At 45.9% G+C, this 26,940-nt stretch overlaps 1 protein-coding gene across 1 annotated transcript; it reads left to right on the forward strand.

Annotated features, from left to right (window-relative positions):
- Positions 1-16,754: 16,754 nt before the first annotated feature.
- On the forward strand, positions 16,755-20,916 carry LOC147238368 (homeodomain-interacting protein kinase 2-like). The gene is made up of 9 exons (XM_086197257.1): positions 16,755-17,199; positions 17,335-17,523; positions 17,630-17,811; positions 18,082-18,205; positions 18,364-18,474; positions 18,577-18,663; positions 18,752-18,939; positions 19,061-19,356; positions 19,461-20,916. Exons 1-9 carry the CDS (start codon positions 17,008-17,010, stop codon positions 19,880-19,882), a joined length of 1,791 nt encoding a protein of 596 aa, XP_086053383.1. The 5' UTR covers positions 16,755-17,007; the 3' UTR covers positions 19,883-20,916.
- Positions 20,917-26,940: the final 6,024 nt, after the last annotated feature.

Genomic DNA, 26,940 nt, shown 5'->3' on the forward strand with positions numbered 1-26,940 from the left:
AAGTTGTTACATTCTGAGTTTCAACAGCACACTAGAATGTTGTAGTATCAGACACATCAGAGCGAATTTGCCTGTGGATAAGAGGTTGGTGCTGGCTCTGGTAATTCTGTGGAGGCGACCAGAGAAGAAGAAGCCAGGACAATAAAAGGAGGTGGGGAGTTTGAGCTCCTTGGGGAAGTGCAGCGTCACAACAATGGCCTCCAGGGTTCTTTCCCACTGAGCGAGGTGGAACATGAGGGGTAATGAAGCCTCAGTCTGTCAGCCAGCGATGAGAGGAGGACCAGACTCCAACCACCAGCGGGACGCTACCGTGAGCAAGCACAACGGAACATTCCAGCACAGTCCTGCTGCTGTTAGCCGCAGTTAGCTTCCAGCTAACGATGCATGGCTGGGTCTTCCTACATTCCACAGTCAACGTGAGTGACGCAGGAGGGAAAAACATCGTTGTGACGTAACTGACGTCATGTCCCGATGTCACCTCAGCATACAAACTTAGTCACGTTGTTTTTTGAGGAGCTCCATGTTTGTATCTGCTTCTACTGGGTGGCTGTTTGTGGCGTGAACCTGTATCGTTAGATTGTCTGTGCGTGATGCTTGTTGTTATTGACAATGTTGCTGTAAAACCGCTATCATTTACTCATGAACGTCCATGATCTCCTTCCTGCAGCATACAAACTACTGGCAGAGCTGAGAACAAAGCAGTTGGCGCTTTTAAAATCGGTTCAACTGTGAGACGATAGTTCATGTTTTTCTTAAGATGCTATTTTTTAGTTGTTAGTCACAAGGGTTTAAGAGTGTTATTATTTTTCACAAATAAACGTTCGAGGAAATAAAGGTTCTTGTGATCACACGTGAAAAAAATATCTACGTTCTTGATGACCATGTGTGTTTCATTGGAATCAAACACAAAATGTCATCATGGATTTGTCCAAGTTGACATGGTGGACGAGAAACCACTGGTTCAGGAACAAAATGCTAAGAAACCCACTGACTTCATTTGCCTCCACTCCCATCAGACTCACAGCCCTGTTGTTTGAAGGGCAGAGCAACGTGGTATCACAGCATCAGAGATTCAAAAATTCTTACATTCACCTGTCTGTCAAACTGGCTGTCAGCTCTGAATCCCGGCTGTGATGCTGCCATCCTGACTTTAATCTAGAAATTCTCACTGTTATCTTAGAATCCTGTCTATGATCTCGCAAAATGAAAGAATGACACAAGAAAAGAAGGAACTATCGGCAAGGATACAAGATTGAAGACCACTATTTGTCATGGACACACGTTTTTTTTAATATATAGTTGAAAATTAATGTGGTGCAAAAAAATACATATAGTTAAGTTATTTATAATTCTATGAGTGACCTGGAACCCTGTGAGAAAGCCAGTACCTAGTAAATCACAACCGGGATTGAATGATTTAACTATGTGGATGCACAAGACCTTGATTATTGTTTGTTTCAGCTCAGGTTCCTGCATCCTGGTGATCAGCTGTTTCAGCTTGCTGGTGGCCAGGATGTTTCTTTTCTAGATGCCCTCAGGAGGATGCTCCAGCTGAGACTGCCTCAAGAAGAACTCCATGTGAGGTGCTTGAACACCCTTTTAGTTGTCTGAGCCCCTGGAGCCCCCTGAGAACACCAGCACCTGGTAAGTCACTACCAGTATTTCATGATTTAACTTGTTCTTCGTAAATGTTCTCCAGTTCATCTGAAGTTACTTTATGGATGTGATAGTCACACAATTGACAGAAGCCTTTACTGTCCTCCAGTCTGAGGATGTCAAGTTAGAACAGTTATCTGATAGAGAAGCTCTTCTTGAGTTCTCAAATTTATTGATGGAAGTGAATCTGGAAGTCATGGGTCAAAAGTCCTCCATGTGAAGAGTCACTGTGACTTAACCTCTTGTTGTATCTTCAGATCAGGTTCATGATGGACCTGCAGAGTCTGGTTGCCCAAAATCTACTGGTGCTTGGCCTCCATACCCAGTCTTTCTTAGGAAAAGACTTTGACTGAATCTGGAACTGAAAGGTAACGACCGCCTCTGCAGAAATATAACTTAGCTCCACAACCCTGTGGGCTTTGTTCAACTGCAGACAATTAAAAGAGTCGATTAGCGTGTGTGTTAAATGTGTCTGCAGGAAGCAGATATGTGTCTGACGCAGACAAGGATTCAGCCGGTGGAGACGAGGACGTTCCTGCTCATATCCCACTGTCAGCTGCTGCAGGAGTTGGCGTTGGCTTTGGGGGAGCTGTTCGGGCACAACACCGTAAAGTCCACTGCACGGATGAACAAAGCGGTGGTACTTCTTACTACGACGTTCCTAGAAGGTGGAGCAGGCGAACAGGTTGGTGGAAACGGGGATCACAGTGAATGGGCTTTTCGAACCGGTGCTGCCGCTGACGCAGCCTGCGACCCGGATCACCCTGTTCAACGTGCCGCCGTTCATAAGCGATAGTTTTCTGATCAGTGAGCTGTCCCGCCATAGGAAGGTGGTGTCTCCCATGAGAAAGGTGCTTTCTGGGTGCAAGTCACCATTTTCTAAACTAGTCATGTCTCATCGCAGACAGGTGTTCATGATATTAAACAACAGAGCCGAGGACTTTAACTTTCGCTTCATGGTGCCGGTGGACGGTGCCGGTGGACTACCCACTATTCGCCACCTCCTCCCTGTTAAAATGCTTCAGCTGTGGGGAGGAGGGAAACCTTGTCAGAGCCTGTCTGAATCGGGCCGCCTCGGTTGAGGCGGGGCCCACCCCGCAGGGCTTGGAGCCGGGGGCGGTGGCGGTGGCAGCCGCTGACAAAGCTGTACCTGCGGCACAGCGTCGGACTCCCGCCACGGCACAGCGAAACGGAGCAGAAAGAGAGAGGCAGGTGGAGTGCAGCGAGCACAGGGAGGTGAGTGAGGAGGGGGGGAGTGAGACTGGGAAGATAGGTGACACGGGTGAGGTAGTGGGGGAGACAGGTTAGGTAGTGGAGATGTCAGGTGAGAGGGAGGGTAATGAGGTAGGTGAGGTGAGACAGGTGATCTGGGTGCGACAGGTGAGATGAAAAGTGTTTTCGGTGAGACAGGTGAAGAGACAGGTGAGTTGGGTGCGACAGGTGAAGTGACAGGTGAGTTTGGAGGTTGGAGTGATGGAGACCTGCGTGCCTGAGTGGACGCCCGTTCCTGTGAAGCGGCGCAGCAAACACGGAGGCGTGCTGAATGCTGTGACAGAGATAAAGAGAGAGAGAAAGGAGGAGAGACTGATGGACAGACGGGGACGTGAGCAGGTGGAGCTACGGGTGGCAGCTTGAGCCTCTTCAGGTCTGTAGCCTCCTACAGCAGCACCCGGGATCTGGGATGAGGGGAGCCTGAAGGCTCCGTAGAAGAAGAAGAGTTCGTAACACGTATGAGTACAGGAGGAGGAGAGAGAAGCTCAGTGCACCATGGGAGATCCCCTGGCAGTCGAAGCCTATAGCAGCACATCTAAGGGCCAGCCTAAGCAGTCCTGACTATAAGCCTGATCAAAAAGGAAGGTCTTAAGTCTGCTCTTAAAAGGTGGAGAGGGTGTCTGCAATCCTGGACCGAAACTGGGAGACGGTTCCACAGGAGGGGAGCCTGATAGCTGAAGGATCTGACTCCCTGTAATGCTCACCAAGAACAGCCCTACCATGAGTTCTGCTTCAATAAATGTATTCCTTTGTAAATGTTGACACTGCCAGAGAACCTTCTTGATGCTTCCTGAGATGATAGTGGGTGTTGCTGTTGGTGTGGAGAGCAGTGCAGTGACAGGTGTTCTGAATATTTGGACCATCGGATGCTTGTGAGTTGGGCTGACAAACGATCAGACACCTCAATATGATGCTCCTTGTACCAACACCCACTACCGCCTCAATATCAGCAGCTGTCTTAGAGTCAACAACATTTTAAAAGTCAGGTTTAGTCTGATGAAGTTGCCAGGAGTGCACACGCCATAGTCATGTGAACACAAGCAAGACAAATGTGTAATGGCTGAGTTTCAAAATGGCCAACACAGTCCAAAGACATCAAGAGGGGACCAGGTTAATCCAGACTCTAAATTGACCGTAGGTGTGACTGGGAGAGCCAATGGTTGTCTGTCTCTATGTGTTGGCCCTTCCATGGACTGGTGACCTGTCCAGGGTGAACCCCGCCTCTCCCCTGAAGGCTGCTGGGATATTTTTGTTACTTTGTTCCCTTTACGGTGGTCTTCTGTTGTTTCCTGCCTCAATAAACATTGTCGTCCTTTTGAACGCTGCATCTTCACCCCTTGCTCGGAACGTGACATTGATGTCTGTTGGCTCAGCCGTCTGACAGATTGTGGGCATAGAATAAGAAACTCAGTTACTAAAAATAACATGAAACAAGAGGGGAGCAACCAGAATGACAAATATACAAGTTCATCCAACACTTCAGGCCAAATCAACAAGGTTTTCCTTTTCTGCTCTCGTTTTCAATCAAAAAACACAAAGTCCAACCAACATTTCAACAGCAGGTTTACCTGCTACTTTTTCTTTGACATATCCTCTTAACAGCAAGTGACTTATTTAGAAAAGCTCCGTCTTTGCAAAAGTCAAAGTTTTTCCACACCGGACCGCAAGTGTGACTCGATCATTTCTCGCTCGCCAGCTTCTCCTCTGTCATCCGCCGTGCTACGTTTGGTTGTTCTGAAATTCACGCTGCTGCTGGTGCATGGCCATGATGTCACCGACAGGCAGAGTAAATCAAGTCATGTTTAATGTCCTTGTCAGTAAAGCACTAAAAAACAGATTGATACAAATTCTGCTGTGCTTCAATCTTGTGTCTTCATTTCCTGGCATCGATACAATCGATTGATTACATATTAAAATCATTTGGATCCTGTGACGGCCCCAGGCCTGGGTCCTATGTAGTGTCCTGAGTGCAGGGTAGCGTTGGCGGGTGTGTTTCTGTCTTTGCAGGTCTGAAGCAGCCAGGTCATGAGGTTGACTGGGAGCACCTGACCAGTCTTCCCAGTTAGGCCTATTTAACCCCGCCTTCCCAGACGCCTGCTCTGCATTGCTGTCTCCCTTTTGCGCGCTGTTTTTTTGTTTCTCCTTGTTTCACACCAACACCATGCACCACACGTTGACCATCACATCCATCCACTGGCCTACACTCCTGATACTGACTTCCACTCCTCATACGGTTGATTGGTTACTTTAGTGAATGTGATTTGCCGCTACTAAGTTTTGGCCTAGAGCCGGTCGTAACAATCAAGATGTCATCGGGAAGGCCAACTAGACGAGCACAGATCGATGTAGTGGGATCATAGGAATGTAGAACGATACATTGATGTGGACGATGAATTGTTACACACCGAATACATGTGGGAGGTGGGAGGAGTGGGTTTTTTTCAATGAAGTGATTCACTTTTTGCTGCATGTTTATATGCGTGAAAATGTCTACAATTGAAGTTTAAGTGATTGATGGAGAGACAAATGAACTCAACTCTCCTTGGTCTGATGTAGAAGCTCACCAGCGAGGCCTTCCTTCATCATGAAGGTCCATCAGGCAACAGTGAGACGGTAAAGAGCACCAAAAGAAATTTAGTCACAGACTTTTCCCCACCACTCTGAACTCAAAAAAACCTTAAAAAAAATCTAAAATTTGATACAATGTAAAAGCCTACAGTCAAAACTGCACAATCTTTCAACGTCATTGTGTTTTTCTTCCTTTAAACTGCTGACAATTCCTTTTTTCTACAATTTCATTTTGACATTTTCACATCCGCAAACAAAGGACCCACACTCTTAAAGTGTACAAACAAAAGAAACACAACACAAAAACATAAAGGATAAAATCCAAAAACCAACGCAATCACAAAAACACACATTTACCCCACCAACAGACTCGCTCAACATCTGTGGATCTGATCAGCTCGAATAGAAAACCAGAAATGAACGCATACGTCCATCGTATCAGTCCAACTTCAGGGCAGCATCTTACTACACGAACCAAACATGACAAACAGTAGCCCCCCACCAAGGTTCTTCTTCAAGCTCACCTTTTCCTTTGACTCATCCAGGTTCCTCACACCTTCCCCACACAACTTCAGATTGAACTGATTCGTTCTTTTCAGTGGCTTTTACCTTTTCTGTGTTCAAACAGGAACCCGGCTCTCTGAGTGTCAGAGTCTTCAGTATAACTGATGAAAAAACTAGAATCCATCTGTATGGGTACCGACCGGTAACATGGAACGTATCTTGAAACAGACAACGTGAGGGATTCAAATAAAAAGTTGCCCCCAACACTTCCGACAGCCAGTTTTCCATATCTAACTCAATCGTGTGTGTTGTGTACGTGCAATCTTGTGAACAATCCCAAAACGCATGAATTAAGGAATCTGTCGTTCCACAATGAGGACAATTCCATGACATGTTTGTCTCATATTTATTAACTTCATCTCTCTTGCAATAAGCTCCGTATACATTATTTTAATTTGAATGAAAGGTAAATTGTCTTTGGCTGTAATATCTCTTGTTGAGGTCCAACTTTGCCTCCATCTTAAATTCATGTCATGTCTCTTCAGCTCCTGGTTCCAGACGTATTCTGGATTGCAGCAGAGCGTCTACCTGATAGGATTCTTGTCAAATTTTCCTGTTAATTTTCTACTTGTTTCTGAATCAAATAAATGGAAATCCAACAACTGAATACAACTTTTAAGTTGCTTGTGCCTGAAAATTCTTCCTCATTTCTTCAAATAAATCTAGATTTATTTTGCAGATGTCTCACAAAGGGAAACACGGAGGTTAAACACTCGGGGCAAACGAGACACAGGTGGTGCAGGCAAACAGGTGGGACACATGAGGTCATCACAGGAGGACAGGACATGACCACACAGGAACAAGACAGGATGGTGATGATACAGGCAGTGATAAATTAAGTGTTCAATGGATTCTTCACACAAGCCACAGAAATGACAAGAGGATTCAATTTCAGTTTTAAATCTCTCGTGGTTTTTTTTTAGCTGGATAAATTCTATGTGTCATTTTGAATGAATCAATGAAGGCTTTATTTCAAACATGAGAAAAACAAAAACAAATCAAAATGGTCAAGACAACAAACCAATGTTAACGTCACCTGTTTGAACAGGACTAGGAAGAAGCAGATGCTTGTTTAATCCTCCCCTTCTCTCTCAGTGATGAACAATCATCTGTTGATGTCAATGTCCTGTCTGTACACACATTCACAAGTGACCGGATGGAGTTAAATGTACGTACCAACACCTTGTAGAAGCGTGCTTTTTCCTTGATTTGGTCATGCATTTCCTTCATTATGTTGATGTATTCTTTTTTTATTAGATGTGAGTTACCAAGTAATGAGCGACTGCTAACGTATAACGCCTATGAACTGTGGAGTTCCTAAGAAATATATAACCTGCTTGAACTATTTTAGACCTGTTAGTCTCTGTGCTTTTCCATAAAAGGTCAGGAAGGATGTTCATATGCTGGCTTTATAAATGTATGTGGAAGGACCAACCAGGTGCCAACATGTCTACCTTATGGTCTGGTTGTGAAAGTCTAAGAAAACTTATTCTGTGGCTTCTGGGTGACAGATTGATGGTTGTCTCTGCTGGTTCTAGAGACTGGAACTGACAGGACCAGGCTCGGACACAGAGTTCACGGCAAGGGGATATTTATTGTCTTGTACTCCAAGCAGAGAAATCAATGGGCTATGAGAACTTAACTAATCTACTCAGAGCTATAAAACTTAGACAAAATGAAAATCCCTCCAATCAAGGAGGAAAACACAAAGGCTATTAAATATTACCAATAAATGAAAATCTCTCCAGCTGCAGAGGAAAAAAACCAGAATAAAGGAAACTCACTAATAACAAGAACACTCTTGAAAACTGGAGGCCTAAAACTATGAAAGTTAACCAACAAAAAAAATCACTCCAAGCAGAGGAAAGCAAAGGGCTGCAAACTTATCAAAAATCTAGACTAAAGGTGTAAAGGTGTGTTCACACCAAACGTGACGCGGTGTGAACACACCTTTACAGGTGCATTAATGTGCTTAATAATCGAGAATGAGTTAAAGGGGTGTTCAGAGTGGAGTGCAGTACAAAATCAGGCCAGCAGGTGGGGCTTTCGTTGGTGCTGTCTACCTAATTGCGGTGTCAGTGCTCTGCCAGCAGAGGTCGTGCTTCACCACCAATCTTAGGGTGTCTGAATGGTGCCGCCGTGTTTAGGTTGTAGAAGAAGGCTAGAGAGGGCAGTGGTCAGCACTGTGGCCTCACAGCAAGAAGGTTCCAGGTTCGAGTCCCTGCTCGGGCACGGGATCTTTCTGTGTGGAGTCTCCATGTTCTCCCTGTTCCTGCATGCGTTCTCTCTGGTACTCCGGCTTCCTCCCACCGTCCAAAGACATCAATTTGGGGACGGGGCTGATTGATACTCTAAATTGATCGTAAGTATGAATGGTTGTTCGTCTCTGGATGTTGGCCCTGCGATGGACTGGTGACCTGTCCAGGGTGAACCCCGCCTCTCGCCCGTAGATGCTCGGATAGGCTCCAGCCCCCCCGCGACCCTTACTAGTAAGGAATAAGTGGAAGATGACGATGGATGTAGGTTGTAGCAGTAGGATGTAGGTTGCTGCTTGGCAATTCGGACGCAACCAAAGACCATTTCAACACAAGGTAAGGAGACACAGGTGGAAACAATCAGGGCCGGGCAGACAATCAGACTGGCACAGGAGGAAGGGCAAGTGACCTGAAACGAGAGGAGAGTCAATCTTTCACAATAAAACAGGAAGTGAAGAGACAAACACCCACAACCTCACCGCGGAGTGACAGGAACCATTTGGCTCCAGCCTGTCTAACCACCTCACAAGTGGCCAGGGACTCTTTTCAACTTTTGGTCCTCACCTGTGTTTGACCCCAGTCTGCATGCCCCCTCCCCAGTGAATGTGAAGAGATGTATAAATACCTGACAGTTTCTCAGAACAACAGAGGACGTCTGATGCTCCATGAGTGGGTTGGAACTTCTCTCTCATGCATGAATAAACGAGAATGTAAGCTTTGGTATTTGAGTTCCTAAGCCTCCTGTCTTGTCACTGCTCCACTGGACGATCACCTCAATCCGGGCCACACCACCACAAGCTCATGAATATACGTGTTCACATATGTACATATTTACAGACAAAAGAGAACAATGTCATGTAAAAGACATCTCCTTCATTTAATTGCTGGTCCAGCTATTCGTTTTGAAACAAACCTTAACAGAATTATCTGGCCACAAAATGGACCCAGCGGAGACGGAACATTTTAAACAAGCATTGTCTACTCAAGGTGCCTTAATTGGCCAGCATGAGTCGTCTCTTCGGAAGCTGATGGAGTCTCTTCAGCAACTGTCTACCAGTGTGACGCAGCTCGACAGCCGCATGGTGAACGTGATGACTCAGCTTTCTCACGTCTCCTCCTACAGCTGCCACACCACCTGCGGCTCCTCCTCCATCGGCCCGGGAACCTTTCATCCCTACTCCTGCTAGGTACTCAGGTGATTTAGGGACATGCAGACAATTTTTACACCAGTGTTCATTGGTGTTTAGACAGCAGTCTCACACGTATGCTACTGATCAAGCTAAAGCAGCATTTGTCATGAGTTTGATGAGAGAGAAGCTTCCACCTGGGCTTTAGTTGTCTCTGTCAATAATCCCTCTTTGTTCAGATTTTCAGGCTTGTTCCTCCTCAAATGTACAAGGTTTTTGACCCCCAGTCTGAGGTAAAGAGGCCAGTAGCCAGCTCTTCTCTCTCCTTCAGGGAAAGAACTCTCATTTTAGCCGCTGTATGGCTGGGATCAAGTGGCCTTGCAGGGAGTATTTTTGAAAGGGTTATCTGACGAGATTAAGGATGAAGTAGCAGCCAGAGACAAAACTACCTGTTCAGAGGAGTTGATTGGCTGAGCTGTTCGCCTGGATAACCGTTACGGGGAAGGCAGAGGGAGAGAGTCGGTAGGCAGAGAGCCCAAATTCCTTTTCCCTCCACCAGAGAACAATCATGGCTCGCCACTCGTCTCTTCTGGATCCCACTGGCGACCGTACAGCTGTTTCCTCTCCACCTTCGTCCTCAAACCAGGGGGAGCCCATGCAGATAGGACGAATGAAGCTTACTGCTGCGGAGTGTCAAAGTTGTCTCAGACTGGGGTTGTGCATCTATTGTGACCAGGAGGGCCATTTTCTCGCCAAGTGTCCTGCCTTGCCAAAAGGACAGGCTCATCAGCTGACAGGAGGGCGCTGGTGAGCCAGACTTCCAATCCTCCAGATCCTTTCAAATGCATCCAGATTCAAGGTATGCTACAATGGTCACATGACACTCTACCTCTCCAAGTTCTTATTGACTGCGGGGCCGAGGACAATTTTATTGACGCCAATGTTGTGACACAAGCTAACATTCCTGTCATAGAACGGTCTGAGCCGAAGGATGTGTTCGCCCTTGATGGTGAGCCATTAACCTGAGTAACTCACCAAACTATTCCCCTGACCCTGTCCCTATCTGGAAATCACCCTGTTACCGTGGGTCAGTGATGGGACGACATGAGCTGTTAGCCATTGTTAGCTTCAAACTAAATCAACTCAGCACAAAGAAGTATGGACATTTGTGTTTGGTAGATTATTTCCTTGTTGTAACAGTGCTTCTTGGCAACAAGTCCAATACTGTTGGAAAGCCTGTTTATTTCCCTTTTCAAATGGTGCCACACCAGCTCTGATTGTTCTGACTCCATTCAAAAACTCCTGGCATCAGATCTGATCTTATCACCAGTCAATGTCATTTCACAGATGTAAAAACGATTGAGGAACTGAAGTTTCCTGTAGTTCAACGTTGAGACTGAGCCGGTCCAATCACAGTCCCTCCCTTCAGTCAGGCCTCTTTTCTGTCCTTTGGCCTCCCAGTGCGTCTCATTCATCCAACCACTGCTTGCCAGCTGCCCTTCTGTCCCATCTCCTCACATTCAAAAGTGCCACTCTTCCTCTTGATCATCTCGCAGTCATCCTCCAACACCTGGGCTCCACCTTCCACAAGGGACTCAGGACACCTTGCTGGTGGAGGCCCTGACGCCCCGCTGCAGAGCGCACTGTCAGGATGTTTATGTTCTCAGTGACCAGGTGGACTCGAGAGTTTATTATGAACCAGATTCCTCAATGGACTTTGATAGGAATGGAGCTCAACAACACATGAACATCACGTCCTGGCAGCCGTCATCACAACTTGATGAGGCAACTCAGGGCAGTGATGATGTAATGAGTGATGCATATTAATCTATAATCATGACATGGAATCTTTGATTTGTCAACGTCAGGGCCGCCCTGGACCAAATTGGGGCCAAACGTGAAATTTTATTTGGAAGACTGCCCCCCCCCCCAACACACACACACACACACACACAAACACACACACACCCTTCTCCCCATCTAAATTTATTATAGGTACAAAATGACCATACATGTCATTTAACTTGACCTTTATTGGCAAAAACAAATGTCGGCCTCCTGTAGATGCGGTATTTTGGCTTTGGCCAAACAAAGTAAACTCAATCCAAACTTGTCATGATGTCGGGTCTACAGTCCTAAGAAAACACACTCCTTTCAGGATGGAACAGACTGATATTTGAAACTTTCAACACAAACAAAAGCATGTCATAGACTTCCTCAGTATTTCTCCATCTCCTCAAGAACTGACTGTTATGAATTAAATTCACCAGCGGATGGCGACATGTATGTGACAAAGGCCTGGTCACATTGAAGCGGTTCACTCACAAATACATGCTTCCCCTCCACTTATGTGGTGAGTGCTCGCACCCCGCTGGACATTTCTACATATTTCATATCCTTTCCCTACAATAATATAACACACACACACATGAGTCAGCAATAGTGATGGGACCGGCAACACCGATGCGTCGGCGCATGCGTTGAGCTCATAGAGCAAAACCACGTGTCGGTGCGCGTATCGCTTTAAGAAAGTCACGTGACCGATGCTGGCACTGTTTGGAACTGATACTGAGGCACCAAACTGTTTATAAGGAAGCGCATCTGTCAATGGGATGTATCGGCCAAAAGAATCTCTGATCTGATCATCGTTCAATTCACCAAGAATGATGGCGCAGCCTCAAGCCAAGAGAGAGGTTTCCGCCGTGTGGGACCATTTTGATCTCACATCAAAAAATAAGGTGTTTGTTTTAATATCCTTGTTGTTTCATCCTGTTCCTCTCAGAGTTTCCACTTGATCTATATTCAAATGGACTCTTAGTTTACTGTTCATGTTGTTTTCTCCAGGTTCAGTGTCGCATTTGTTCGACAGAACTCTCCTATTTAAACAGGAGCACCTCTTCAATGCTGAGGCATGATAGGGCCAGGCATGAGAATGAAGGCCCAGATCCACCCAGGATCAACTCAGGTCTACAGCCACTCTACAACTCACTCACAGTTGCTTTATTGATAATTAATTCCTATGAATTGATTCTTCATTTTGAACCATCAAGCTTCCAGGAAGCAGATGCTGGATGAGGCTCTGCTGAATTTCATCCTGAAGGACTGCCAGCCCCTCAGCACTGTTGAGAGTGAAGGGTTCAGGGAACTGCTTCAGGTCCCTGAGCCCTCATGTTTTGCCAACCAGAAAGGTTTTCTGTGGAAAGTAGCAGTTGATATATCCAGTTGATTTAATCTTTAATTTTAAATATATTGATTTGCTTTTGGTTTGACTTGGTGTAATTTTCAGACCGTCAAACAAATGGTGGCCAAAAAGGATGAGGAGGAACGGGAAGGAGTGAAAATGGAAGTCCAGCAATCTGTGGCAGTGAGTATAACAGCTGACATGTGGACATCCGTGAACATGGAGGCTTCCTGGGCTCTGACCTGTCACTGCTTTAATGAGAATTAGCAGTTGTGTACATCTGTGTTGGGAGTGCAATACTTTCCACAAAGTCACACTGCTGACAATTTGGCCCAAGTCAAAAGGGGCATGATGGAGGACTGGGCCATAACCAATCAAGTAAAGTGTCTTGTGACTGAAGCAGCACCAAACCTGATTGCATCCACTAGACAGCTCCAAATTCAGCTCTCAATTTGTATTGCACATAGTCTCCATTTATTGTTAGAAAATCATGTGATCAGATCCCCTGTTACGGCTGCGGCCGTAATCTGTATATATTGGGAGCTTCTCTTAAACTGTACTGTTTTTTTCTTATGTGAGAGTACGACCTCTCTCTGAGAATCTTTGTCAGGTGCTGCTCTCCGCTCATTGGTGGTTTCCTGAGTGGTCGAGGCGGATTGGCTGCTGCGGGGTGTGGTCTTCTTTTAAACCTGGAACTGTCAGTCTGTCAGGGACTCTTTTTGACAGCAGACGTGTCCCATCGCTCCGTCGCCTGACCTGCCTGTGCGCTCTGTATCCCGGCCTTTTCATTTGTTTCAGGTTGGAGAGTGGTGAGCCTTTGGTGTGTGACATGGTTGTGAGGCTTCGTGTGGTGTGATCGGCAGCCACTGGTGCGGTTTGGTCTTTGATCGGTGGCCGACGGCCTTTCACTTTGTCACGTGAACAAGCACTTGTACATATTAGCCTACCACTTCACTTTACACAGCACGTTACAGCGACGCGTAGGGGTGAACTGCCATTTGTGGTCTGTTTTTTGTTTTTTTCTTTGAGAAGAGGGTTGGGTTTAGTTGATTGCATTTCTGTTTCTTTTTGTTCGCTTAGGTTTTAGTTAGATTTCTTTTGGGGAGAGAGTTTGTTGTGTTGGCCTGGGTTCACCCTCAAGTCCTGCTGTTTTAAATCTGTGCTTGTGTATTATTGTGAGGTGAATAATAATAAACAAAACTCACCTTTTGCCTGCATCTAAACCGGTTGTCGGCTCATTTATGTTACACTCACCAAACCCCTAGACTGGTGCGTAACATCCCCACACTTGCATCCATCAGACACAAAGCGAGGCACATTGTCACCTCCTCCAGATCAAGCACTACAGCCAAGGACGAGCTCGCTCAAGTGCAGCAACAGATGGGACGACCGACCCTGAAACTCATCAATGAGGTGCCAACACGCTGGAACAGCACGTATGAAATGCTGTCAAGGCTGCATGATGAGAGGGAACCAGTGGGGGTGTCTGTGGCCTCTCTACAAACAGACTGGACTCCACTTACAGCTGATGAGTGTACCATCATGGGAGAAACACTTCTTGTGCTTGCTCCTTTCCATCAAGCTACAGTGGAGTTGTCTGAAGAGAGGCGAGTGTCGGGGTCAAAGGTCATCCCGATGATGAAAATGCTCTATCCTGCACTAGAGCGTAATGCTTCAACCTTGCACACACAGGCAGCCACACACCTTCATGAACACCTGAAGCCTGGAGTCACAGCCACTGCTTCCAGTCTGGAGTCATTAAGAGTGTTGCCCCTAGCAACACTTCTAGACCCCAGATTTAAATCACTCAGGTTCCTCAGTTCCTCCAAGTGCAATGAGGCCGTCAGGAGACTGCGGTCAGAATGTGCGTCTAATCGGACGCACAAATGAGCCCCAGCCGGGACTGTCTTCACAACAGCTGTCTGCACCCACTTCAGGCATGTTATTGAGCATTATTTGTTTGTTGTTGTTTGGAAATCTTGTACTAAAATGCCAGCTTGTTTTTTAGATAACCTTTGGCAACATTGGGACATCGAAGTGGGCAGGCAGACCAAAAGTGCCGCAGCTGATGCCATCCAGGAGGTGCAGAGATACCTGGCAGAGGGCGATATTGCCAGGTCCCAGGATCCTGAGATTCTGGGACAACCAAAAGACAATCTATCCAAACCTCTACCAGCTTTCCTGACAATTTCTCTGCCCTCCAGCCTCATCTGTGCCGTGTGAGCAGGTGTTTTCTACAGCTGGAGAGGTTGGATCAAAAAAGCCTAACAGACTCAATTTCAAAATTTTGGAAAAAGTTTATTTTTTTCATAAAATTTGTAAAAAAAAAAAAATCCCAGTCCACAAGCATCCTCATTCACAACACGTTGACTGAGATTTTCACGTTATGATACATATTCACATGATTTATTGACCGTATCTAAAAATATCAAAGATATTTGAATGAAGACATGAAATAAGACAATATAAAATACAATGACTTATTGAATATACGAGGTCATCAAATCAGTGTCAGTTGAGTCTGTCAGCTTGGTTGCCTGTAGGGATTTTTAAGGTCCAGCAGGTGTCAGTATTCAGTGACACAGGATCAACACAGGATCAGCAGAGTTTGCCAATGTGTGGAGACGCTTCATGACGCCTCATCTACCCATCACTAGTCAGCAAGAATGTTTATTCAGTTTACCCATGTTTGGTTAGGTTTGTGGTTCTCTCCCTCTCTGCTCCGAGGGCAAACCAGCGCAGCTGAAGTGGGTCGTCTTTTATAGTGGCGGCAGCTTCTGGTTGGGCAGGGTCGTGCCATTGGGGGTTGACATTGCTGAGTATTTCTGTGTGGTTATCATTGATTGTGAAGTGTTTGATGGGGGATTTTATTTAATTCAATGTATTTGTTTTGTGGGGCCTTTTACAAAAATATGTATTGAGAATTAAGGTCAGTTTATGTGTTAACTGGTAGTTGGTTGAGCTGGGGAGGAGCGTCAGCTATATAAGGCCCCAACCAACTCCACTCTCGAGGGAGTAAGAGAGAGTAATGCTTGCATGCATCTGCACAGAGTGGAAGTGCAGTTTAAACAGGGTTTTTTCCCTCTTTATCGTTATTGTTGTATTTGTCCTGTCCCCTGTAAATAAATGCACCGCTAAACAGCCGTCTGTGACTCCAGCCATCATTTTCAACTGAAGAACACCACGTTTATTTGACAATGTACCCCCATATAAAAGTCCAAAACTGATGCTGATAGGCTATAGACTTGGCTAAAGTTGATAGCCTCTCAATATACAACCTCCAAAAGGTCGTTTTACTACTCTTTTTTGTCAGAGGTGAATGCATAGGGCGTTACAAGACATTCAATAAAAATGAAACAGGGCCGCTGGAAAAAAATAATTCTCCTGTCTAGACAGAGACTGGAGACGGGGCCTCCCACCTCATGAGCAGCAGCTCAGGTGTTTGTGCCACAAAGTTTTATTTCAACAACAAACCCACCTTCAAGTGAAGCAAGAGCTTCCTCTTGTTTTGTCTTTTCCTTCCTCTGGCTTGCTCCTAACTCATGATGTCTTTTGGACACGTCGAAAGGCTACCACTCCTCATCTGCTACCTGCAGCTCTGGAAGTGCCCACCTCTCTGACTGGTCAGATGCTGAGTGCTGTCAATCATTGCATTGACGCATGCGGGGTCACATTACAGGTCTCTTCTCTCCTTCCTCGGGGTGATTTGGTGCTGTACGTGTGCCTCACTGTAGCGCATGGGTCCCCCCATGGAAGATGAGGCCCTACACAGCTCGTGTTCTGCGTTTAGGGAGCGGGGGCCATTGTCTTTATGGAGATGTGCACACAAAATGCGAAGAAACCCATTTGTTCTTTTGTCTCTCATGAATCTCACAAAAGCTGTTGCTCTACAAAATAAATCGAAAACTCATCTGGCTGTCACCTCTGAATCCTGACTGTGATCTTCCTGTCCTGACTGTGATCTTCCAGTCCTGGCAGTCATCTTGAAATCTTGACTGTGATCTTCCTGTCCTGACAGTGATCTTCCAGTCCTGGCAGTCATCTTGAAATCTTGACTGTGATCTTCAAACCCTGACAGTGATCTTCCAGTCCTGGCAGTCATCTTGAAATCTTGACTGTGATCTTCAAACCCTGACAGTGATCTTCCAGTCCTGCCATCTCAGTGTGATCCAATACGATGATGTCAGAATGACACATGAAGTCCATCAAATGTTTAAAGACACCCTTGCTGAGCTTTAGCCAAACCCCTCATCACAAGGACAACCTCAGGACTTTTGAAAGACACTGAAACAATCAGTGAATTCAATTGGGCACCGTGACCCTCAACACATTCACACTTGATTCCAAATAAAGAGCCTAATTGTGTGGTAAATAGGTGAGATAAATGGCCACCAGGAAAGCCAAATCTTTCCTCCCTGGAAGCAGTTTTGTTTCCAAATCCACAAACTATGAGGTGCTGTCCGTCCTTGGTGAGGGTGGCTTCGGGAAAGTCCTCAAATGTAAGAGGACTGACAAGAGCGGTAACGAGAGAGTCGTGGCTGTCAAAACCATGAAAAAAGAGGATGGCAAGGTGGAGGTAGGATAGTTGATACTGCGTTATTTGAGTGGTACTTCCATTGTGATAGTACTGCTGCACATTTTACTGTCTCAATTTACAAAATCCACTGTGACAATCTCAAGGCAATAAAATCTTACTTTCCTCTTTCTCCAGGTGGCCTTGCTAAAGAAGATGAAGAAGCTGGCCAATACCGACCTCTTTGTCCACTGGGAGCAGTCCTTTACTCACAGAGGACATTTCTGTCTTGAGTTTGAGTTCTTGGAGAAAACCCTGTTTGACCTCTTGGAGGAGACGAGAGGCCGACCTCTCAGTCTCCTAGAGATCAGGCCCATCATCAAACAGGTACGTTCTACCTCGTTCCTGTCTGCACTCATAGAAAATGGGCACCAAAGGACTACCGTTGACATTGTCATCAAACTAATGTTTTTTTGGTTTGTGACCCTTGCAGCTTGCTACTGGACTGCTGCATCTGAAGGCGGCGGGGATCGTACACGCCGACCTTAAATTGGAAAATGTCATGCTGGTCAACCACCAGCAGCAGCCATTTAAGCTTAAGATCATTGACTTTGGTCTGGCCAAAAGAGTCGCCGCTGTGGAGCTGGGCTCCATGTTTGGGACCCTCCCGTACTAGTGAGTAACTGCAACCATATCCATGTCTGAGTGGCTCATAATGGTGGTCTCAGTCTTATCCATCAGAACTGGAACAAATAAAGCAACAACTGGAACGACAATGCTCAACAGAACAGAAAACATTTGAGCCCAGAGCCCAGGTGGTGGCTCACTGGGGTCAGGATGAATAATCTGTTTTACCAAGACTTCATTGTAACAGGAAATGATCATAACCCAATCATGCAGGTAGTTTCTTGGCTAAAGTGACCTTCCATTTTCATCCTCCGTCAGTTCACCTGAGATGCTGCTGGGGCTTCCTTGTAACGAAGCCATCGATATGTGGGCCGTGGGCTGCATCGCTGCTGCTTTATTCAGCAAGGACCTGCTGTACCCAGCAACGAATCCCTATGACTTGGTAGGTTCCACCTAAGTTCTACTAGTGTGGGTACTCTTTTTGTTGCCTGTAGTTTCAAGTAGAAATATTTGGTTCATGGAGAAACTGTCGTTAGGGATTGGGTTTAAAGTCCTCCGTGTGAACTGTCATTGTGACTTCACCTTGTGTTGCACCTTCAGCTCAGGTACATGATGGACATGCAGGGTCCTTTCCCCCAAGATATGCTGGAGTCTGGCCTGCTTACACACTACTTCTTTTTCAAAGACTGTGACGGGATCTGGAAATTAAAGGTAGGACTTTGACAGCAGATATCTAACTGAGCTACTTTGTGAGGTTGTAGAAAAAGTCTTAAAAAGAGTTGCTAAGCATTTGTGTGTTAATTTTCTCCTCAGGAACCATATATGTACCAGGCAGACACAGGGACTCAACCGCTGGAGACCAGGATGTACCGGCTCAGCTCCCTCGATCAACTGCGCTTTGTAAGTATTGAGTGTATTTCTGAGGTGCGGCTCAAAGATTCTGGAGGTGGTTGAGGACACACCTGACCTTGATTGTTTTTTCTTCCAGCTCAACCCTATCAGGTTCCAGCGTCCTGGCGATCAGGCTGCAGAAACGGCTGATCGCCTGATGTTCTTCGATCTTCTGAAGCGGATGCTCCAGCAGAACCCCGCCTCAAGGATCACTCCACGGGAGGTGCTGGAGCACCCTTTCATTTCTATGTGCCACCTGGAGCCCTATAATTACATCAGTGTTTAGTAAGTCAAGACCTGGATTTTATTCTTTAACGTCTCATTCGTCCATGTTCTCTCACTCATCTGAAGTTACTTTTTGTATGTTATAACCATGCAACTGACTCAGTCTTTGCCTGTCTTGCAGTCCAATGACATCCCTTCGATTGATGTCTGGGTTCGGGGTCCCGACAGGCTGCACCTCTGAGGTTCAGCCTCAGTCTACACGAAAGAGGAAGAGGCCATGTGAGGATGTGCTGGAAGGAAAGGGTCAGAAGAGGAAGAGGACAACAACTTCCCGCCCACCTACATCCTGCACCCAGACTGAGGCTGAGCCTAAACGTGGGCACAAGAGGAAAAGGCCCAATGGTGATGTGGGTTCAGGAAAAGCTGCCAAGAAGAAGAAGATGGCAGCTCATAAAGAAGCTGACGGAGAGAGGACAGGTGAGTGGACGTGTCCTGTGTCTAGACATGAATTCCACAGACAGTATTTCTCTTTAACTGCACAGAGACGTGCTTGTGTCTAATATGTGACTGTTGACTTCCAGGGCCTCCTCAGGCGAACACCAGGGACACACCAGGGACGCCACCCGAGGCAAGGACCCCCGCGTTTAACCAGGGTCACCCCGTCAACGAGTCCCTGCCCTTATTCTCCACCGCCCTTCCTCCCATCAACCCTCCTCTTCATCGTGTTCCACCACCACCTCCTCAGGTTCACCCTCTATATGTAGCCAACTTCGGCTACATCCATCCTCCACACTGGGCCCCATATTTTAATGTTGTGCCCCCTCCTAACAATCCCCACTTTGGGTATCCACCACAACAACCCGCCCTTCAACACCTTATGGCACCTCGAGGAAACGTCCAATTTATCTGTCCCCCTCATCACTTAATGCCTCGCCCCGTCAACGCCATTGCTGCCCCACCTCTTCCACCCTCTGCCGCCCTCCCAGAACCAGCTCAGAGATAGACATCGACTGGAAGTGTTACATCCTGTCAAGGGGGAACGGAGAACACAACATGAATGGACACCTTCCTCCATTCCCAAGCCTGACAAACTGAAGGATACGGCTCTACCATGAACAACAAGGTTTATTTAAAAATAATGAATGGACACAAATTAACCCAGAAAACCACATGGACTTCGGGGTGGGCCCAGGCCAAAATAATAAACAAAACCTCAACTAAGCTGGAAGGGAATTGACCTGCAAAAGAAAAAGGGAAACCAAAACACAGGAAACTCTCCTACCTCCCTAGGGACAAAACAGGAGGAACAGTGATCAAGAAAATGGCAGCCCACCCCTACTGCTGCGTGTCGAACTTAACACAGAACGCAAATGCACGGGGAGTTTGGAACGGAGGAGAGGAGATGCGGCTGGCCCAGATCTTCCTCCTCATCAAGAGCCACCGGACCAATCAGCAACCGACGCCGCACCTGTAATGAATCACTCACTCCACCACACCTACAGGGGGAGAATGAGAGAAGCAGACCCGCCCATGGGTCATAACAGAAGCGGCCTCCACCTCCCACTCCAGGAGCACTCATTACTCTGCGCTGGAACTTTGAAGGAGGGCGTTTGGGATTTTTGTGTATCTCAAATTAAATCAATGTGAACTTGAAATCTGTCTGGACTGTGACGATCAGGGTTTGAAAATGTGTCTTTGTGTCTGGAAAATGAATTCCTGGGTATTAAATGTTCACTTAAAACTGATATACTGAATGCTAAGCTAACGATGGCTACTCCCTCTCCCTCTCCTTTCTCCTGTTCAGTTTGCGACATGTTTAGTTACTCCTCTGCCTCCTTCGTGATACTGATAAGTGCGTTAAATGTCGTTTTTTGTAGCGCTGGAGGTGAGGCTTAGCGAGGTTGAACTGGACCTGCGGCAGCTCCACACCCATGGATCTAAACAATTAGCCGCTAGAGCTAGCCAGCCCCCTGATAGCAGGTGCGGATACATCTGAACCCTGCACACGTGTCCTGTTTCCAACCTGGTCTTGACACGATGCAAAGATTATTCCATAACAAATAGTTTTTGGAGCAGATATCTCATTCAACACGATTCATTTTTCTCCATGTAGCTCCAAAATTTGGTCCTATTGACTGACAGAACTTTTTCTCTTTTATTCTTTAAAAATATATAAGAAAACAGGTTTTGAGGTCGTCTTTTGCCTTTATTTTTTTCGATGGTTTTTATTTTTCAATATAAAGTCTGTCATGGAGTCTGCCTTATTAAAGAATATTTCAGTCATTTCATTTATTCTCCTTTTTTCTCCTTATTTAATATCTATTATTGATTTATTAGTTCCTGTTACCGTGGGTCAGTGATGGGATGACATGAGCTGTTAGCCATTGTTAGGTTCAAACTGAATCAACTAAGCACAAAAAAGTAAGGAAATTTGTGTTTGGTAGATTATTTCCTTGTTGTAACAGTGCTTCTTGGCAATCGGTCCTTTACCGTTGGAAAGCCTGTTTATTTCCATTTTAAATGGTGCCACATTTGTAAGGAGCGTGCATTTGTGGGATGAGCAGCAGAGCTGAGGATGTGGGTTGCACCTCATGAAAATGTTACCAAATCTATTGTGCCGATGCCAAACAGCTGATTTTGCCACTGACTCTTGTTTGGTGTTTGGTGGATTGGATGATTGAAGTTCGAAGAAACAAGACGCACTGGCACTTGAACAATTTATCCATTTCATGAACAGGAGCCTCGGTCGCGTGTGGAAGAACCAAACACAACCACAACAGCCTGGCACCTCCTCCCCATGCTGGTCGCCAGCCTGCTCACACACTGCTCCAGGACGGCATCCCATTCTTCAACCAGCATTTGTTGCAAATCAGCCAAGGTGGTTGTTATAGTTTTGAATTGGTTTGGGGTGATTTTTATTAAAGTTTTCAGGTCACTATTCCCCACACAACTGCAGCCCCCATAGCCCCACAGTCACACCTACGGTCAATTTAGAGTATCAATCAGCCTCGTCCCCTCTTGATGTCTTTGGACTGAGGGAGGAAGCTGGAGTACCAGAGAGAACCCACACAGGAACAGGGAGAATACCTTCCTCCCACACGTTCAGAGTGAAACCACCTTCAGATGTTGTTTTCTTTATTTAATACGGGATTTTGACAGCTCCCTTCTCCTCCTTTTTATATATATCCATATATATCTATATGTGTGTGTGTGTGTGTATGGATGTGCTGATTCAGAGTCAGTCGGTCACACGACATGGGAGCTACTTGGGAAATCAATTTATTTAGCATTCAAATTTCCTTTAAAATAAAGGGATAATGAAATTGTGAAAGAAGAGGTTGGTCGTCGACTTATTTAGTGATGATATCTAGAATTGAATTGCAGTCTCAAGGTCTCGTGACATAAAACCTCTTCAAATCTGTGAATATGGCATGACTATAAAGAAGAGGAAATTAACATAAAGATCAAATAAAGTGAAGGAGAATCGGATGAAGCCCCTGGGAAAGACTTTTAAAGTATAAAGTTAGTAAAGTAACTGCCAGACCACCTGGAGGCGCAACATTTCATGAGTTTTTTTTATTTTGTTGAAGCCCCCAAACATCAGATTTGTTTTGAAGAAAAAAGGAATACTTTCCTGGATTTCAGTAGGGCCCCCACACTGCCCAGTGTTCGGGTCCTAACTCTGAAATATTTCAACTTCCCAATCAGGCACTGAGCTGAAACTGCTTCCTTGACTGGGCGGTGATTTGGTACCAGAAAAATCCCAAACAAAGCATTTGTTGATGACTAGAAATAAAAGGTATGAACCCAATAGACCCAAGCAATCCAAGCTTCAGGAGGTATTTGCAGCATCGAATTATATAAGATGGGCATATTTCTAAAGTTACATGAAAACTACATGAATGCTTGTTACAAATCTTACTACTGCATGGAGGAAATAATGCCATGTTTGTAAGCATGGACACCGCAGGGAGTTGAACCCCATTCCACTTGTATGGAAGCACCTCTACCAGTGTCTTTTGCTTTTTTATGACATTTGGGGAAAGAAAACCTTCATTAGCAACAGCATTTGGTGTTAATATGCAAATGTCTACTGTGGTACAGGAGGAACTCACAAGTGTGTTCAAGCTACATAGAACGGTGTGTGTGTTGTTGTTGGATGTCATTAACATGGATGTAAATATGCTGTTGCAATGAAGGAAAAAAGAACCCCTGGAGTGCTAAAGGAGAAGATTTTAGAGGACTAAGTTATTGAAGGTTTAATGTGGTTGAAACATTTCTGGTTTCATGTAAAAAGATGAAATAAAAGTCAAAGGTTCTATTTATCAGCATCTGCTCCTGATTGTGCTAAGCTAACTAGCAGTGAGCTGGTCTCTCATGCAGGACACAAATGTGTCTGTCTTCTTGTCCTGCTCTTTTGATGAAGGGCCATAAAGTGTATTTTCTAAAATGTCGCCATGTGATATGAATGTGTGTGTTTAGCTTGTTGCCATAGTAACATGCTAAACATTACTTACCTGAAGAGACCTGCTCCACCAAGGCTACACCCAGATATAAAGGCTGGTCTACCTTGGTCTCCTTGCATCGGTCTCATGAGTGAAAAGGGCCGAGGATCGGCAGAAGGACCCTGGCGTTGCCTGACCACACCCCCGCGCAAGATCTTGCTGCCACCCGAGGAGAAGAGAGGGATGAGGAGGTGGGGGGCTCTCACGCTTGACGAGGGAGGAGAAAGACAACACAGGGTTGAGTTTATTCCCTCATCATCCAGCATCCTCATCTCATTAAAAACATCATTGGAAACAACCGACACTCGGTCCATCGATCAAATCCACACTTCAGTTAGGAGTTCCTACCTGGAGGTCCTCTGTCCCGACTTCCTCTGTCCCCGTCATCAGCCACACCAACACCAGTGACCTCTGGGTCTCCGAGGTCGTGGACTCTCCGTGTCCCGTCCCAGTCTGCCTCCTCCTGTGCTCCTCTCTCCACCCAGAGGTGGGCTGTACCCATCACCTCTGGGTCTGTGAGGGACTGGATCCTGCTGGCTTGATGTCTACAGCTGCCGGTGAGCAGATGAGACCAGCAGCTTCATCAGGATCTTCATTCCATCGCTGTCACTCAGGTGAACCTTCACAAACAACACATTCAACGTTGATGCACAAAATCAACACTGGACTTTGAATACATCAACTTTTCCTTTCTACTACAAAGAGATGCATGTCACACATTTCCTGCCGCCACCACCACATGGGGTTTACTTACGCCATCTCTGCACCACAGCTCACGGCGTTGCAGGGGGAAGTGCTCAGCAACAGGCACGTACTTCACACCTTAAATAAACATCACAATCACGAATTATTAAAATGCCTGGACAGATCCTAGAGACACTTTTGGTTCTGCAAAAGCTGATCATGTGTTTTTGTGAGATGCTTCAAAAAACAATGCAACTGTGTAAATGTAACTTTCACAAACTGTAACCAGCAAAAGGCGGTGAACTATCAACTACCAGTAAATCGGATTTTCTAGAAACGTGCAGGTGTTTTTGGATAAACACATCAACTGTTACAAACGTACTCACCCATTCGTGCAGCCACGTGCTGAAACTCCTGGCGCAGAGCTTCCTGGTGAGCCACGTCAGTGTTGAGACGTGGAGGGAAGTCAAGAACAAAGACCTACAAAACAACAGATGAAATCAAACCGCTCATCATACACATTTAAATATTTTCTATGTATGTCTGAAAGTGTACAACCGAGCACATTTCACCCAAGAAGAAATGACTACAAACAAACAAACGTTAAAACCATCTACGTACATTCCTCCAGCGCCTGCAGACGGAGGTCAGGAGCAAGCCGAAGTCTGCTCCTGCTTGGCTGATGGTCCTGCTCCTCGTCAAGTTGTTGCTAGGAGCCAGGAGGCAGACGACCTCGGGTGAACGGGGCACCACAGCGTGGAGGACCTCAGTCCTCAGCTCAGCGGCGCTGGCCCCTGGTGTTGACATCACACCGAAGGCCAGTCTTCCCTCAGGCATCCTAACGAAACCGTCCACGACTCCTCGCAGGTGGGAGTCTCCAACGATCAGTCCAAACTGAAACAAAACAACCAGTTGCTTGGAAGAATAAATACAAAATCATGTTGACTTGGACGAATTTCAGTTCAATTCCACATCACTGCTACCTTCTGGTGTGGAGACTCCACTGGAAGGATCAGCTTGTGGCTTTTCCCAGTCAGCTCTGAAACTGGCCATTTCTGGACAGCGTGCCGGAAGCCAGTACCGTAGCCTATCATGAACCAGTGGAAACACACACATTTAACTAGTAGACATTCTTGGTAAACCAGGCCTTCTACAAACATGGAGTATAAGAGGCACCTTCAATAAAAGCAATGTTACATGGAGTCGCTGGTACATACGTGCATCATGGTGGAAGCGGGGCTCCTGTGGCTCCCAGGTCACAGTTGACCAGGTTGTAGCCCGAGAGCGATGGCCACGGCCACGAGGCATCTAGATAAAGAAGCCCAGACATGAAATAACTCAAGCAATCATAAAAAACTTGTTGATGCCTTCACATACTCGATCCAAACCAAGTAGCCACAAGAAGCTACGTTACAATCGCCTCAATCAAATCAATGTTCATGAACCTGCATTTTAATATCATTCCTTCTGAAATTCTTCATCATCACCTTGTAGTGCTGCTTCATTCACAAATGACTACATGCTATAAACAAGTCTCACTCCTGCATGTCTGTGCAAAAAATATCCCTGATTACAGACGGTTGTTTTAAAGAAACCTGCAGAGCCTCACCGGGAGCCACACACCAGCAAACCAACGGCAAAAAAGAGGCACATCATCGCAAAGGCAGCGCAATGTAGGCCTGGTAATCTACTGAGACCAAGTAGGGTTTGATAGCATTTAGAAGGCTTAAAAAGAACATCCTGCTGGCACAACATGCTTGTCCATTTTGGTGAATTCCCTTTGTATTCATTCAATAATATGAACACCGTCAAACACTGGGGTACATTGGAGAGCAAACACACTCACCAAAGTCAGAACGAACCCCAAGCAGCATGAACTTGCATTAATATTTGCGTTCTCGATACATTCTTCTCTGTTATTGACTCCGTTGATAGACGAAGTCAAGCAGTGTTGTCCATTATTGAACTCTACAGAAGTTCGCATCTGTCCTCCCGCTGCCAGCCAACAAGAGAGAAGCGCTTCTCCTTCCGTGAGCGCTTTAGGAAGCTGGAACTGCAGAGACTAGCTAGTTAGCTTAGCGCAGGTTAGCGTTAGCGCTGGCGTTAGCACAATGGGTGATGGAAAGTTGTTCCAAAACCAGTCGGTGCCTCTGTTGTTGGAGAGAGTTCCAATACCTACATTTCTTAAATCTTTTCAGCCTCTTGAAAAGGATCAAAGTTTTGCTTTCCTGGGCGCTTTTTCAGTTTGATGGTGCTCGGCCAATCACAAAGTAAAACAGCTCTCATTGTGTCTGATGATAAAATGCATGAACACGACGCTAAAATGGAATCCTAATAAATGCAAGAAAAACATCGTTTAAGAAGAAGCTGTTTTTCCACTGTTGTTGAAGGCGCGACAACAGCACTGGCATTCACAGTGCTAAGCTAACCGACAGCTAAGAGACTTTAGCAGGTGTCTCTGGGTATATGTCTCCTTGTTTGCTGGTAGGAGAGAGAATAAATATATATTTCTCTCCAAAAATACTTTGAATGGCTTCACTATGCTAATAATTCTTCACACAAACATTTAGGGAGCTCTACACATTGGACGAGATCCAAGATTCGCACAAGCTTGTCAATTTGTTAGCCACTTACCTTGTTCAGAAAGAGTTTGGTGGTGAGGACAGGAAGAAATAGCAAAGAATGTCTCTGTCTCTCTCAGCAGTGTTCAACCAAGGTTGAAGCAAAGAAGTAGGACACTTCCCCAGCTTATATGTAGCAGCTGAGTTCATAGACAAACAACTAATGTCATAGCCAATAGGTATCAAGAATCCCCGGCAGCATCCGGTGGTTTGGGCGGGGCTTACCTCCAGGGGGCGGGGCCAGAAACATG

The sequence above is a fragment of the Aulostomus chinensis genome, chromosome 24, assembly GCF_037954235.1.
Source record: "Aulostomus chinensis isolate RoL2024-O1b breed Wild chromosome 24, RoL_Achi_v1.0, whole genome shotgun sequence".
NCBI classification, from domain to species: domain Eukaryota; kingdom Metazoa; phylum Chordata; class Actinopteri; order Syngnathiformes; family Aulostomidae; genus Aulostomus; species Aulostomus chinensis.

Bases quoted from the DNA above. Each gene is read 5' to 3' on its own strand.
- LOC147238368 (XM_086197257.1), top strand. From the start codon at position 17,008: ATGGCCACCAGGAAAGCCAAATCTTTCCTCCCTGGAAGCAGTTTTGTT. The intron at 17,524-17,629 runs GTACGTTCTACC...TGACCCTTGCAG, and splicing joins TCAGGCCCATCATCAAACAG to CTTGCTACTGGACTGCTGCA. The intron at 18,475-18,576 runs GTAGGACTTTGA...TTTTCTCCTCAG, and splicing joins ACGGGATCTGGAAATTAAAG to GAACCATATATGTACCAGGC.